Here is a 15,582-nt window from a genome sequence, read left to right as displayed (position 1 = left end):
AAACTGTTCAACGAACACATCGCAATAAAAAATAAATACAAAATGTTTCAATAAATTTACGACTTTGACGGATGTATATGGATGCTGCCTTCAAGTTGTGTCGGATATTTAGTATTTAGAAGAAATACCTGATCTAAAATTGCTAAATGCCGGTTTGCGTATTATGTTTTCTGAAATTTTATATTAATAACAATGCATTATCAAAACAGCCACGAACCATGTCATGTATTCATTGAATCGTATTAAAAATCATTTTCCACTCGCAGGGTGTGTGTTTATAACAATGAGATTGGGAATGTCGAGCATTGCAATGAAGCCCTGAACGCAACAAGCACCGTCCAACATGGCGGCCCAGCGCAGGAATTTGATGCAAAGCGTAAGTTACGTTACAAAACTCCGCCATTTGTCCGTCTCACTAACATGTAATGTCACTCTTGTGCTGCTTTAAAGAGTTTCTTAGGTGTCCTTCGTCTCCTCCAGTGGTTGTCTCTGTTTGCTGTGTTCCCTTCACTGTTATGTCGTTCGGTTCCGTGATGCTAATGCTAGCTAGTTTAGTTGTATGCTAGTTTAGTTTAGCCGACAGTATTAGCATTGGCTAGCTAACGTTAGCCACCAACTTCAACCTCAACGTAAAGCGATGCATTAGTGTCGTAAACACCAGTAGCAGTTTCTGTTAACGACAACAGGAGGAGGTGACTAAAGTGTGACTGGTGCTGACTTTACATCGCTCGGCATATTAGTATATACTGTATATAATAATAATAATAATAATATATATATATATATGTTTTAAACCGGTTTATTAATGTATGGAACTGGAGCCTCGAGCAGATTTAAACTAGTAAACATGTTAGTTTAGATTTAAACTAGTAAACATACTAGTTTAGTTAGTTTGTGTTAGAATATGCAGAGACAGAATACTTCACCTGTGTGTATTCCCTGCTGAATGTTATCAGTGGAGTATAGATCTATAGATGTGTAGATGTATAGAGAATAACATTTTATTTGTATATTTTTGTTCTTCGGCAGCATCAGAGCTGGACAGACGACCTCCCGCTGTGTCAGATGTGCGGTGTCGGCACCGCAACCAACTGTGTGTACGGGCCCGACGGTAAAGGAACGGTGAGCCACCCCAACGAGGACGGACACCTGAGGTTCAGGTGAGACTCTCGCGCTGCATTCTCTCTAATGTCCACCAGGGGGCGACTCCTCTGGTTGTATAGAAGTCTATGAGAAAATGACTCTACTTCTCTCTTGATTTATTACCTCAGTAAACATTGTAAACATGAGTTTATGGTCTCAATCTCTAGTTTCAAGTCTTCTTCAATACAGCATGATGTTCATTTAGTAAATGATGGTCCATTTAGAGTCGTTTCTTTCCCTCTCTCTCTCCACCAATCAGAGGCGAGGACGGCTGCTTCCTGTACGGGGTTTTTAACGGTTACGACGGCAGCAGAGTGGCCAGCTTCGCCTCCCAGTGTCTGACGGCAGAGCTGCTGCTCGGACAGCTCAACTCCAGCCACACGGACAGCGACGTCCGCAGGATCCTCACTCAGGTGTGTGTGTGTGTGTGTGTGTGTGTGTGTGTGTGTGTGTGTGTGTGTGTGTGTGTGTGTGTGTGTGTGTGTGTGTGTGTGTGTGTGTGTGTGTGTGTGTGTGTGTGTGTGTGTGTGTGTGTGTGTGTGTGTGTGTGTGTGTGTGTGTGTGTGTGTGTGTGTGAGGAGAACTGATTCTCACACTTTTTATAGTCACTTCTTTCAAACTTTGATTCACATGCATGTCTACGATCTTTGGAGCGTGTGTTTGACGTGTGTGTTGTTGTTGTTGTCGCAGGCCTTCGATGTGGTGGAGAAGAGCTACTTTGAGACGATAGATGACGCTCTGGCTGAGAAAGCACATCTATCCAACTACCTCCAACCACACAACGAGGTCCACACACACACACACACACACACAACATGAGGTCCACACACACACAACGAGGTCCACAGACACACACACACACACACACACACACACACACACACACACACAACATGAGGTTCAACCACACACAACGAAGTCCACACACACAGAAAAACATCTCGTCATGATCTCCCTTTTCTCTGTTCTCACACTTCGTCTGACTCTCTTTCATCTCCGGTGTTCTTACTCATCTCGCCTCCTTTTCTTCCTCCTCCTCCTCGTCTTAAGCCTCTTGCTCATTCCTCTTTTATTTCCTGATCGCCCCCTCATGCTGATTCTCTCCTCTGTTACCCCCCCCCCCTCAGAATGTGTCATTCCACCAGAATCAGAAGGTGCAGGAGCGCCTGAAGGAGCTGGAGCAGGAGGTGTCTGGAGGAGCGACGGCCGTAGTGGCTCTGATCCTCAACAACAAGCTCTATATCGCCAGTGTTGGTATGAACACACACACACACACACACACCCTCACACACACACACACACTTCATAGAGATGTCTGGATATCCAACGTCTGATCTGACAGAACCAAACTGACTTATATATTTGATGAAATAAATCTATTCGTTATTATTGATAATGAAGTATGATAATGAGTTTAGAGCTCGTGTTAGAAGGTAAACATTATAATTGATCTCTAATATCTATTTTATATTAACGTGAAAACATCTCCTTCAAACTACTGGATTCATTCAAGTTTATCACCAAAACTACATTTTACAGACTACATGTGAACACATCATGATGACGTTATAATGTAGCTTCAGCCAGTTTCCTTGTTCACTGAGCAGAGCCTGAAGGCATCATGATGTCACTGAAGTGAACCTCGTTGGTTAGCCGTTAGCGGTGCTGCTAACGTTGCTAGCTCCCCTCTGATTGGTTGTTTACAATGAAACATGATCAGAGATCAGAGACTAGAAACACAAGTTCTACTGAGTCAGTAAAACTTTATTTACACTCTGATGGTTAACATTAAAACTTTATTGACACTGTGATGGTTAACGTTAAACTTTATTGACACTCTGATGGTTGACGTTACACTGTGTCATTGATCTGAGGGGATCAAGTATTAACACTACCACAGAGTGATTGTTGTAAACGTGACAGAAACACTGATTTAGTTTTACCGTGTTCTTTGTCTGTGTTGGAGAACATGGAACCAGAGTCTGTTCTTCTCCAGCAGATGTCAGGATTACACACGTTTATGATCTCAAAGCTCTATTTGCTCCTGTTTGTTGTGCTGATCTGATCCGCTACAATAAAGTAACCTCCGCTGTAGAGAGGAGGGATTATAATCTGTTAACTCATCTCATGTTACTCATGCTACTCTATCACCTTTATATGTAATAAAGAAGTATTACATGTATTATAAAGAAACAAAGGTTTAACATCCTGTAAACTATTTCATTTAGCTGATACATATTTCCTCACATGTGAAGACCTTTTGACTCTTAACATTACGAATCGTCGCTATTGTCGCTACGTCATCGATTCCTTTCCTAGCCTCCTCTGCTCTCTCGTTGCGAGGCGTTGCGAGGCGTTCCTCAGCCGTCATTTTAACGCTGCGTCAATTAAAGGAACAGTGTGTAACGTTCAGAGGGATTTATTGGAAGATATTACCCAAAACGTTTTCCTTAGAGAAAGACATCTACGTCTACGTAGGGAGGGCTCCCGTTCCACGTATCTGAAGGTAGAGGTGTGTTCAGAAACCCGGTGCTGAATAATTAAAGATCGTAGGATTGATCATTTTAAATGGTTTCATGTCTTTGGTTAAAGATAACTCTCCGTACCTGAAGGCTGAGGAACACAACATGAATAGAAAACTATGAACTTCATTTTACCAGAGTCCACATTCTCGCTTTGTGAATCCTCAAATGTTTTTTGTTTGTTTTTGGGATTCCAGGGACCAACCGGGCTCTGCTGTGCAAGTCCAGCAGCGATGGTCAGAACCAGGTTCTCCAGATCGGCCGTCCACACAGCACCGACAACGAGGACGAGCTGCAGAGGCTGGCTGCTCTGGGTGAGACCGTCAGACCATCAGACCATCACACCGTCAGACCATCAGACCGTCAGACCATCAGACCGTCAGACCATCACACATCACACCGTCAGACCATCAGACCATCACACCGTCAGACCATCAGACCATCACACCGTCAGACCATCAGACCGTCAGACCATCAGACCGTCAGACCATCACACATCACACCGTCAGACCATCAGACCATCACACCATCAGACCATCAGACCATCACACCGTCACACCGTCTTTTAATTATTCTCATTTTGATGTTTTGAGTAGAACCACATGTCACATGATCTGGTCATGGTCGGCATGATTAGCGGTGGTGTCTCCTCCTCTTCCTCCTCTTCCTCCTCATCCTCTCACTTTCTCACTTTCTTCTCTACAGGTGTGGATTCATCTCGTGTCCGTCAGGCGGGTCAGATCTCAGGTCAGAGCAGCACCAGGAGACTCGGAGACTATCGGGTCAAGTTCAACTACAATGAGATCGAGCTGCTCAGGTGAAACGCTGTGAACTCTTTACTCTCCTGGTTTCTTCTTTATTATTATTCATTATTGTGGATGCACAGATCTGACAGCAGAATCTATACGGCCAACAGTCTTTTGAAACAAGTTGAACAAACAAGCTACTTCCTGTCCCGGCACAGTGAAGTCCCTGTTTCTGTATTCAGGTTTCTGTTAATGTGCAGATTAAACAAACAAGACATTACGTCTGTTAGTCAAATCTAGACTCCCGTCTGAGATAACTCTCCGCTAGATGTAGCTTCTTAGTTAGCGTTCAGACAGCAGATGTGTTTTTAAAGAACTGTGGGTGAAGCTGAACTGTGGTGGAAGTTTATAAGTGTGGTTATGAGAGGTTCTTCCCCATAGTCAGTGTTTTACTGCAGTAGATGGAGAAACTCAAAGGAATGTTCTGCTGTTGATGTATTTTAGACTCCTAAAAGAATCTTCCTCTTAGAACACGGTGGTTGCTGGTGTAGTTAGTCTGTGTTATTGTGAGACTTTGGTGTTTTTAAAGAGTTAGTTCTTTAAGCCCCGCCCCTCACCTCTCATTCCCGGTTCCTGTCTGCACCTCAGGCTCAGATATCTACGAGTCGTTCCAGTTACGATCCTCAATAAAACTCAATATGCTCTCTATCTTCAAGGAGGAGGCAGGAAAGAGATTTAGTTTCAATGTGTTGAGGTCAGGTGTGTCTCTCCTTCGTCCACTTTTCTCCCTCCCTATCCCTGCTAAACTCCTCTGCTCTTGCATCCTTGCATCTCCTCCCGTCTTCCTTCAGTGCGGCTAAGACGAGGCCGGTGATCGCCGAGCCGGAGATTCACGGCAGCCATTCTCTGGACAGCGTGACGGGCTTCCTGCTGCTGATGTCCGAAGGTCTCATCAACGCCCTCGAGGCCGCCCACGGCCCCGAACAAGCCAATCAGGTGAGCCCATTCATCCAATCAGGTGAGCCCATTCATCCAATCAGCTGAGCCGATCCATCCTGGTAGTTACCGCCCACTTCAGCCAACGCTCTCACCACTTTGTTGTTGTTTTTATTGTACTTTACTTTCATCCTCATCATCTTCTTTAGTTCCTCCTCCTCTCTAACATCCTCCTCCTCCTCCTCCTCTTCTTCCTCCTCCTCCTCTTTAACACCCTCTTCCTCCTCCTCCTCCTCTTTAACATCCTCCTCCTCCTCCTCCTCCTCTCTAACATCCTCCTCCTCCTCCTCCTCCTCTTTAACCTCCTCCTCCTCCTCCTCCTCCTCCTCCTCCTCCTCCTCTTTAACCTCCTCCTCCTCCTCTCTAACATCCTCCTCCTCCTCCTCCTCTCTAACATCCTCCTCCTCCTCCTCTCTAACCTCCTCCTCCTCTGCGCTCCGTCCCGTAGGAGATCGTGGCGATGGTGGCGGCGGAGTTGGCCCTGCAGAGCGTCTTGGAGGCGGCGGCTCAGTCGGTGGTGGAGCGCGTGAAGCGTCTGCACCACGACGTCTACGTGTCCGGCCGCCAGCGGGCGACCTTCTGCTCGCGGCACGAGGACATGACGCTGCTCATCCGCACGCTCAACTACCCGCTGGCCGACGGGACGCTCACGCCCACGCAGGGTAAAGGAAGAAGGGCATTCTGGGATGGGTTTGGGTTTTATGGGAAACTTTACTGCTTTAAACATCTGATACGAATGTAAGCCGGCTTCCTGTCCGTCCTCCTCTCAGGTGGACGTATCTACCCGGTGTCGGTGCCCTACTCCAACAGCCAGAGCACCAGTAAGACCAGCGTCACCCTCTCACTGGTCATGCCCTCACAGAATACCCTCACCAACGGAACCAACACCGCCTCCACCCTGGAGGAAGGAACCCCCACACCAGGGTGAGCTTGTTGTTCACTGCTGGTTCCTCCTTCACTCCTCCTGTGTTTGGTCTGAGTGAGCTTGACTTCTGTCCTCCCTCTCGTTGTGTTTCCGCTGCCTGAACTTAAATGTTCCCTCCGTCCTCTCTCTGCTGTTGTTTTCACTGTGTGAGCTTCATTCCTCCCTCCGTTTATGTTGGCTGTGTTTTAGATAACTCCCTCCTCCCTCGCTCGCTCTGTTTACTTTGGGTTCGCTTGATGTTCACTCCCCTGCGTCCCTCCACTGCGATGCTTATTTATGTGTCGGCATGGTTTTCACTTCCTCATTGTTTCATGCGTCCTTTTCACAGAAGGCTGATCAAGAACAGCTGGAGGAGTATTTCAAACTGAACCTTTCTTTTCTTAATTCATTCTCACAACACAATAAAAAAGTACCGATTAGGAACTGATAAACGTACTAGTCTCACGTCTCTGTCTCGTCCTCCTTTTGGTGACTTTCACTCCGTCCTGTCTGTCTGACTCACATCTGTATCTGTCTTTCCTCCGTCCTGTCTCCTACACTTGTCCTCTCCTTTCCTTTCCTTTCTTTTCTCCTGTAGCTCGTTTCGCCCCTCTACCTGCCAGGCCTCCGTTGACATAATGCAGCCCATAATTGAACTCCCTTTCTCCCCTCTCCCCCTCTCCGCCTCCCTCTTCTCTCTCTCCACCATGCCTCCTCCCCCCCGCCCGTTCCCTCTCTCCACCTCCCTCCTCTGCCTCTCCACCCTCGACACGGACCCCTTCCTCTCCTCCTCCTCCTCCATCCCCACCCTCGTACCTGCCTCCTCCTCCTCCTCCATCCCCACCCTCGTACCTGCCTCCTCCTCCTCCATCCCCACCCTCGTACCTGCCTCCTCCTCCTCCATCCCCACCCTCGTTCCTGCCTCCTCCTCCTCCTCCATCCCCACCCTCGTACCTGCCTCCTCCTCCTCCATCCCCACCCTCGTACCTGCCTCCTCCTCCTCCATCCCCACCCTCGTACCTGCCTCCTCCTCCTCCATCCCCACCCTCGTTCCTGCCTCCTCCTCCTCCTCCATTCCCACCCTCGTACCTGCCTCCTCCTCCTCCATCCCCACCCTCGTACCTGCCTCCTCCTCCTCCATCCCCACCCTCGTACCTGCCTCCTCCTCCTCCTCCTCTCTCCCCAGCAGCCAGAGCCCGACAGCCACCCTCCAGTCCACCAACACCCAGACGCAGAGCTCCAGCTCCAGCTCCGGAGACGGCAACCTGTTCCGGCAGAGAGGCAGCCAGGCGGCTCAGCCGGACGAGACGGGGCGGGTCCCTCCTTACGTGGACTTCAGTCAGTTTTACCGCCTGTGGGGGGGCGACCACAGCGACGGCCAGAGCGCCCTGGGGGGACCGGGGGGACTGGGACCCCAGTGAAGGAGGACGCTGGGGGGGTCCGGTCGGAAAGAGACGGACTGGGGGATGAAATGCTTTTACTGAAACTAAACCAATAAGTGACCCGACGGTGCACGGGGACGCACGGAGGAAGGACCGAGGTCATTAACAACGTTTATAGTTTCATTTTTAACTCCGGGTCACAAATCTGCTTCCTCAACGTAAATTTGAACTCCCCCCCCCCCCCCCATATACAATGTTTTTATTATTTATTATCACATAACAAAAGACCAAAGTTAATAATGTTTAATCTTTATTTAAGGAGATGAATCTGGAGTTCTCGTCTTCGTTTCCAGGACGGTTTGAAATGTTCGTACGTCGTCTTCCTTCTCCACACTGAGCGTGTGCAATAATGCATCACGTTGACTTTACACGTCGGTAGATTTACGAGCCAGATGTTGTGTTTTACTCACTTACTGTTGAGCCCGGGAGCCGGTGAGGAACCGTGAAATGATGTTTGTGCTTTTTAATGGTGGATAAATGTAACAACAGGAAATGTCAATGACGTGAGAACGGATCCAAAAAGATGTTCTGAAAGTACTTTTTAACTTGTAATGAAAGTATATCTGCTCATGACTCAGTTTGATGTCTCGCTTTTCCTCCTGGAGGGTCTCAGTCGACAGATTGAATAATATATTCATATATATATATATATATTTTCATCCTACGTGAAGGTAGCGGTGACTCATCAGAAGATCTTCTGATGAGGCGTCACTTTCAAACAAACGAGGATGTTAAAACGCATTTAAGCAGCAGAGTTTATCTCAGGAAGGGAAGTCGGCTTCATTAAAAACAACTGCGTTGCAGGTCGACGTGCACAACGTTCTGCTACTGCGTGCGTGAGGGATTACTGTGTTTGGAAACAAGAAGTAGTATAAAGAGGAGTACAAATACACCGAATGACTACTGCATCAAACATGGCCGTCACAGTTTCACTTTCACGCCGCTGTCGTATAGATGAACTAAAAGTAGCGATTTTCTCCATAAAATATGATCCACCTTCTTGGATTTCGCCGTCGCCATGTGTGTTGTTTTTTTTGCAACCAGTGAACAGGAAGTGACCATATTAGGACTGAGGAGGAGTGACGTAGAGACCTGTCAATCACAGTAAGCCCCGCCCCTAAAGCATCCCCTGCTTTATGGTCTGTGTGACTCTAAATGGACCATCATTTACTAAATGAACATCATGCTGTATTGAAGAAGACTTGAAACTAGAGATTGAAACCATAAACTCATGTTTACAATGTTTACTGAGGTAATAAATCAAGAGAGAAGTAGAGACATTTTCTCATAGACTTCTACACAACTTCTCTCTACGTGTTCTCCAAACACAAGTCCACAGAAGAACTCTTGTAGCTATAATTAATACTTAAAGGTCGTCTTCGTTTCAGGATGTGAGGTACTTGTCCGGAAAAACCCAAAATGATCTTGAAGCTGTTCTTTTAAGGGGACGACTCTAAAACAATCATGTGAGCGCAAACAGAAAGTTCTCCCGAGCATCATGCTGTACGTGTATGGTTGAAACGATTTTAAAAATCCACCAAACAGCGGAGGAGGAATGAGGAGGAGGCTCCTGTGTGAGGCCGTGTTCATAACGCAGAGGTGTAGAAATCTAACGCACCATCACGTGGTCCACAGGAGGAGCTGAGTGAAGGAGACACAGCAGCGTCACTCTTCAGTCTCCTCACTCGTATGAACGTTCAAAACACCAGTTATTAATACACCGGTGTTGTTCATTAGACTTCACTCTGTTCTCTTTAAAAACTTGTAACACAGTAACTCCTCCTCTTAGTGTGAGTGATGAAGTGGTGAAGGTTCATGGTGATATCTATGAGTTCATGTGTTAACTCTTCACCTGTAGAGTCTCTAAATGTCTGTAATGAACTAAACGTCTCTTTAAAGGACGTTTTCTCTCAATGAGTTTGTTCTCAGACTCTGATGATAAATCTCCTCTTCAGCAGCTCTTACACACACCAAACTTCACACGTTCACTCCTCTCTATGTGCTGAAGGTTCACTCATCACTCACACACTCATCTATACGTTTATTAACCCTCCTGTTATGTTCGTTTCTTAGGTACAGCCATGATGTTCGCGGGTCAATATGACCCGGTGCATGTTTAATCATCCAAAAGTTGTCAGAAACCAAAAAATCCTAATAAATATAGTTTGTACCTCATCACCAACACCCTTACTAACAATTCAATCAGTATTTAGTGGAATGGAGTTATTCACCCCTCCATAGATCATAGTTCAATGAGGATAACTCACTTGTTTTAATGAAAAATACATGTTAAAACAATTTTTTAGGTACATTGGAAAAGCCTAGATGTAAATTGCATTAGTCTACCATAACATGTATTTTTCTCAAAATTATTTTTACATTTTGAAACATTATTTTTTTCATGGGGTGATGTAGATAAATGGAGATGAGACACCTCTGCTGTTCAGGGTCATATTGACCCGCTCACTCAAAATCAAGCTAAATGAGTCATGAGGATTTGTATTGAAATTAAACTGTACTCATGTTTACTTATAGTGTTAAGGAACAGACATTTACAAAAATTAACAAGATATGAACACAGTGAACGAGGTGTATGTGTGTGTGTGTGTGTGTGTGTGTGTGTGTGTGTGTGTGTGTGTGTGTGTGTGTGTGTGTGTGTGTGTGTGTGTGTGTGTGTGTGTGTGTGTGTGTGTCTACACAGCACACGAGTGACATGTCATCACGGTGTGCTTTGTGCTGATACATGTTGCCACTGTCTTTATAATATTTTCGGTATACGTGTGTTGGGTGAGGATGAACACTGTATTTCACAATTTTTTGACACAAATGTCTCGCTTGGAGGAACAGATATATCAGTTTCCTCATCTGATGGTTCATAATCAGTAATATTGTAATCTGAATTGACCTCAAGATGGTCTTCATGTTCGGACACATCCTCCTCTATTTCACTGTTGTGATCAAGGATGTGCTCCAGAGCCTCCAGGGCTGTCATCCTTTTGTTTCTGTTGCTCATGTGGTCCTCCAGTAAGCTACTGTGTTGCATGTATCTGCAGTGTAATGTTGGTAGGACTCACAAGCAACCCTTTCGTATGTTTCTCCCCTCTCCTGCTAAGTGTGGGCGGAGTTTTCCCGCGAGAAAAAAAAAGGTTCTCGCCAAAATAGTATCTTTCTCGCACAGGTGCGGTAGTGAGACCGCACGTGTGTGTGTGTGTGTGTGTGTGTGTGTGTGTGTGTGTATGTGTGTGTGTGAAATGGGGTGAAACATGTTGGGAGGAGTAAGAGATACTTTGTCTCACATTTTCAAAGAAAGAAATGGTCTAAACTTGACCCTTCTGACCCCTTATAGCCTCCACTTTCACTGCCGGGTCAAATTGACCCGAACATCATCTCTGTTATATAAACCTGCAGGGGGGGGTTGCACATACATGATTTTTTTTTATTTGATTTTTTTCACGTTGATTACCCTAATTAAGGCAAGCAGAAGAAGTTTCATACAGAAAAAGTACTTTAAAATATTTTTTCTAGATTTTCAAACTTTGAAACGGGTCAATTTGACCCGCAACATAACAGGAAGGTTAATAAAAACATGGAGGAAATGATTTCTTTACGGCTGTTTTACTGAAATATCATCAGTAAAACCTTTGACTCTAATATGTCAACAACATGAAATGAGAACTTTGAACCGGGCTTCATCCAAATTTATGAAAATGAGCTCATTTAATGAGATAATGCTTTATTTGCATATTTAAACATAATATGTAAAATCCTTGTAAACGTCTCATGGAAATATTTGACCCTGTTCACCTGTAGTGTCTCTTCTTAAAGAAACATTTTCAAACGTTACCCGTGGGAATATGTCAGTGATTCTATATGAACGTGTAGTAGTTTTATGTCTGTAGGATTCGTACTACCAGCCTCCTTCCTTCCTTCAGGAGTTCATCTCATTCCCTCATTAACTTCACACTGATATGAATCCCTACATGTCATAATCAGGGAACTGATTAGAAAACACACACAAGTAATAAAAGGGAGAAAGATAATCACGTCGTATCAGCAGGTCTTCAGTGCACACAGAGCTGTTTGGCATCGTGCAGACAAACGTCTCATTGTGAGGCGTGATGTTCATGAAACGTCTTCAATGAACTCGTAGGAAGCGAATGAAATGCCATCAAGGAAAAGCCTGTTGATTCATGACAACCGGGAGTCCAGCTGCTCTTTGGGGGTTTTGGTGCCTTGCTCAAGGGCACCTCAACAGTGCCTCCAGCCAATAGCGCAAGGAAGGAAGTTACGACGGGCCCCCGAGCACGATGACGGGCCCCCGAGCACGATGACGGGCCCCTGAGCACGATGACGGGCCCCTGAGCTACGTTGCTGCCGACTATTTTACCAAAACAACGAAACGATAAATTTTCCTCCTGGAGGGACGGCATCACATTTAAATTATGGTCTGTTTCTCTTTAGAACACACGGTTGTTGTCGTTGTGTCTCATGTTTGTTTCTATTCGTGCCCGTATTTCATATATTTGATTGTTTTCCAAATATGATCCTCACCGATCACATGTTTTATATGTTTAATCCTGATATTAAAACATAACCGGTTGCTCTCAAATAATGTAAAAAGTACAACATCTGAGTCTGGAGGAGAAGTACCAGGTACCTCAAACCTGTGCGGTACTTTGAGTAAATCCAACGTTCTCCTCGGTCCGTCCATCAGATGGCGACGCGGAGCTCGACCCGCTCCTCTCGTGGCTCCCTGTGCGCCTCCAGCTTCTCTCTCTGTCGGGCATTTGTTTCCCAGATCGTTTGTTTTCTGTGACTTGAGTTCAGCTGTGAGGGAACGTCTGCTCAGAGTCCTGCTTTGTCTCCTCGTGTCGCTTCACATTCTCTGAACATGTGAGACGCACTGCGTTGACCTGAAGAATGAAGATGCACGAGTCGGTCCGGTCCTGGTTGAAGACCCTGGTCTCCCTGGTCTGCCTGGTCTCTCTGGTCTGCCTGGTCTCCCTGGTCTGCCTGGTCTCCCTGGTCTCTCTAGTTTGACAAACGGTTGTAACCTGACCCTGGAGCTTTAGGCTGATCTGGCGCGATGCCCGGCCGTATTAATGTTGTTTATATGTTGTGCAGCACACTGAACAGCTTTTCATGATCATCTTCTTTCTGCAAATAAAAGCGTGACGTATGAACGCAAAGCAGGAAGTTAATGATTATATTCTAACCTTTCTGTTATTATTATTATTGTCAGTCAGCGCTGCAGCCGCACCACAGCGTGGACCTGCCACTCTGTGGGTGTGTTCATCACGGAGACGCGACCAATGAGGTCGTCATATCTGCCGTGCGCGAGGCTGGGCTGCTCAGCTCACGCTCACCTGGCTCTGGTCACCTTTTGATGGCTCGTCAGTGTCACCTGGCAGCCGCGTGTCGTTCACCTGGATCCCTCCGCGACGGAACAAGAGAGTCAAGAAGAGAGTGAACAAGAGAGTGAAGAAGATCTGAGAGGTAAATACACACGAGATGATCTGTGTGTGTGTGTGTGTGTGTGTGTGTGTGTGTGTGTGTGTGTGTGTGTGTGTGTGTGTGTGTGTGTGTGTGTGTGTGTGTGTGTGTGTGTGTGTGTGTGTGTGTGTGTGTGTGTGTGTGTGTGTGTGTGTGTGTGTGTGTGTGTGTGTGTGTGTGTGTGTGTGTGTGTGTGTGTGTGTGTGTGTGGAATGAAGTGTTTGTCCTTTAGTCTCTGAGCGTGGACTCAGCTGGACTACTTGTATTCTACATGTGTGTGTAATCAGATGTGGTCTTGTTTGTGTGTTTTTGTGTTTAAAGGCGGCGGTGGAGAGAAACACGTGATCAAAAGTAGGAAGCATTTCTTCACTCACACGTTTTATTGCTTATTGATCTTTTCATATATTCTACAGCAACATCTGACAGAAACAGGAAGTTATTCATTCTATCGCTGCTCGTGAGAACAGTTTGAACTGTTAGACGGGCAATATATTATTATTATATATAATAATAATACCAATAATTTCTTAAATTTATATGTGGTTTTAGTTAGAAAATAAATGGTAATTTAATAAAAGCTCATTACACTAAGAACCAACATACATACCGGCTATCTAACACATTTAATACTAAATCACACATCAGTACAATTAAATGAAAATGTTTGTGTCAAAGAAATAGTCCAGTATTTTACAGTAAAACTGTGATTTAATAATATGTCTCTGAACCTTCATGGTGTGTTGTTGATGTTGAACAGGAGGTTGTTTGTTGCGTCTTTCTGTGTATTTGTCGATCGGCTCCTTCCTGCCGTTCGATCACATGTTTGATGGTGAAGATGTGACACCAGCTCAACGTGGCTGTTTCACCACAAACTGTTTTAGAAGTGACGCAGACGCCCACGTTTGCATTCATTTAAATGTTCACGTCGATATATTGTTAAAGGAATATAGACACCAAATGAGAATTAAAAGTATCCATCCGCCCGTCCCCAACGTGTCGGCCATCTTGCTTAGATTTACACAAAAGAGCATCGCGTCTGTTTTGATATGAAGCTGAAGTCAGTTAGCGGTTAGCTTAGCATCAAGACTGGAAACCGGCTAACGACGATTTATCCTCTGGAGGTGACGGCCGATCCTTCAGACTTTTTGAGTCTCTTACTGGATGATAACTGCGTTCATATCTAAATATCTTTGTATAGATATTAATAACAAGCTGAATACAGATCCTGCATGTCGGCCCTTTGTTTCTCGCTGGCTGAATTAAAGCTGCTACAGCTGTTAAAGTGGGCATTTTGCATTTGTTCTATGATTTAGTCCCATATATATATATATATATATATATATATATAGTGAAGTATACCAACAGGTGTCCTGCAGCTTTAAACTCAGTTCAATCAGGTGTGAAGTGAATCAAAGAAGCCACGATATCCATATTATTCTCATCTTCTATAAAGACACATTAGTGTGCCTGGACTTTATCTGTGGTTATTATTAAACCTCTTGTTTCAGCTCTGTTCTCTCTGTTCACAGTATTGTTGGTCATGTGTTAGATTCTGATCATTTTGGGCTCTTAGATTGTTTATTTTCAGACGTGAGTGGGTACGTTTTGCTCAAAAGAGTCGTGCTTTGTCTCGTAGTGACGCTTCACATCACGGTCTCTGAACATGTGAGACGTCCTGGTTTTAACGTACGAGTCTGTCCGGTTGAAGACTCTGGTCTCTCTGGTCTTTCTGGTCTTTCTGGTCTCGTTTCTCTTCTTAGAGAACACAATGTGAAATAACTTCTGCGACTGTTGGGTCTCTCTCCTGTGTGTGTGCAAATGTCACTGGAGTTGCGGCGCTTATAGGAATGCACACACACACATGATTTACAACACATGTGATGGCATGTAGTCTGTGTTTCCTGGACCGCTGAACGAGTGCCGTACAGGCTGGAAAAGCTGTGCCGGTAAAAAATAGAAGCGCTCCGTTAGAGAATTTATTAATTATCGTAACTTGAATTATAAATATAGGAACCGGACCGCGGTCCACCTGTTAGCGACCCCTGATATGTTGGGTTGGGTCACTGCTTCCAGTCTCCATGCTGACCTCAGTGTAGTGGCCATTTGTCTCAAACAAAAAGCAAACGCAAACATGAATGAAAGGCAAACAAGTTCATTGTCCGGACAGAATTATCAACAAGCAAAGAAATGACAAAGAAAATCCTGTCGCTGCCTCTCCTGCTCTGATAAAAAACCCTGGTGCATGCTGGTCCTCTACCTGCCTACTCGTGTATGTATGTATATATATATATAATAACTAAATACTAACATGGAATGTCTCCTACACTAAGCGTCTC

General features: G+C 45.2%; 2 protein-coding genes across 7 annotated transcripts in view; both read left to right on the top strand.

Moving 5' to 3' along the window:
* Positions 1–326: 326 nt before the first annotated feature.
* tab1 (TGF-beta activated kinase 1/MAP3K7 binding protein 1) overlaps positions 327–15,582 on the top strand; it is an 80,707-nt gene continuing 65,451 nt past the window's right edge. Inside the window, exons 1-11 of one of the 3 annotated variants that reach the window (XR_013767087.1) lie at positions 327–376; positions 1,030–1,160; positions 1,403–1,556; positions 1,834–1,929; positions 2,271–2,397; positions 3,863–3,979; positions 4,371–4,482; positions 5,263–5,407; positions 5,856–6,069; positions 6,178–6,331; positions 7,498–8,773. Coding sequence is in view for 2 of the 3 variants with exons in the window: in XM_079159143.1 (XP_079015269.1) it covers positions 344–376; positions 1,030–1,160; positions 1,403–1,556; positions 1,834–1,929; positions 2,271–2,397; positions 3,863–3,979; positions 4,371–4,482; positions 5,263–5,407; positions 5,856–6,069; positions 6,178–6,331; positions 7,498–7,732 (1,518 nt within the window). In the remaining variant the exon portion in view is untranslated. Of the gene's footprint in view, positions 377–1,029; positions 1,161–1,402; positions 1,557–1,833; positions 1,930–2,270; positions 2,398–3,862; positions 3,980–4,370; positions 4,483–5,262; positions 5,408–5,855; positions 6,070–6,177; positions 6,332–7,497; positions 9,137–15,582 lie in introns of those variants that run through there. The other 2 variants (XM_079159143.1, XM_079159144.1) reach the window with 2 other exon arrangements.
* mgat3b (beta-1,4-mannosyl-glycoprotein 4-beta-N-acetylglucosaminyltransferase b) overlaps positions 13,129–15,582 on the top strand; it is a 48,880-nt gene continuing 46,426 nt past the window's right edge. For all 4 annotated transcript variants that reach the window (XM_079159141.1, XM_079159137.1, XM_079159140.1 and 1 more), the window contains exons 1-2: positions 13,129–13,249; positions 13,568–13,597. The gene's annotated coding sequence lies outside the window, so the exon portion shown is untranslated. The remainder of the gene's footprint in view (positions 13,250–13,567; positions 13,598–15,582) is intronic.

Source organism: Pholis gunnellus (genome assembly GCF_910591455.1).
Source record: "Pholis gunnellus genome assembly, chromosome: 5".
Lineage (NCBI taxonomy): Eukaryota > Metazoa > Chordata > Actinopteri > Perciformes > Pholidae > Pholis > Pholis gunnellus.
This window is presented reverse-complemented; position numbering and strand designations above follow the sequence as displayed.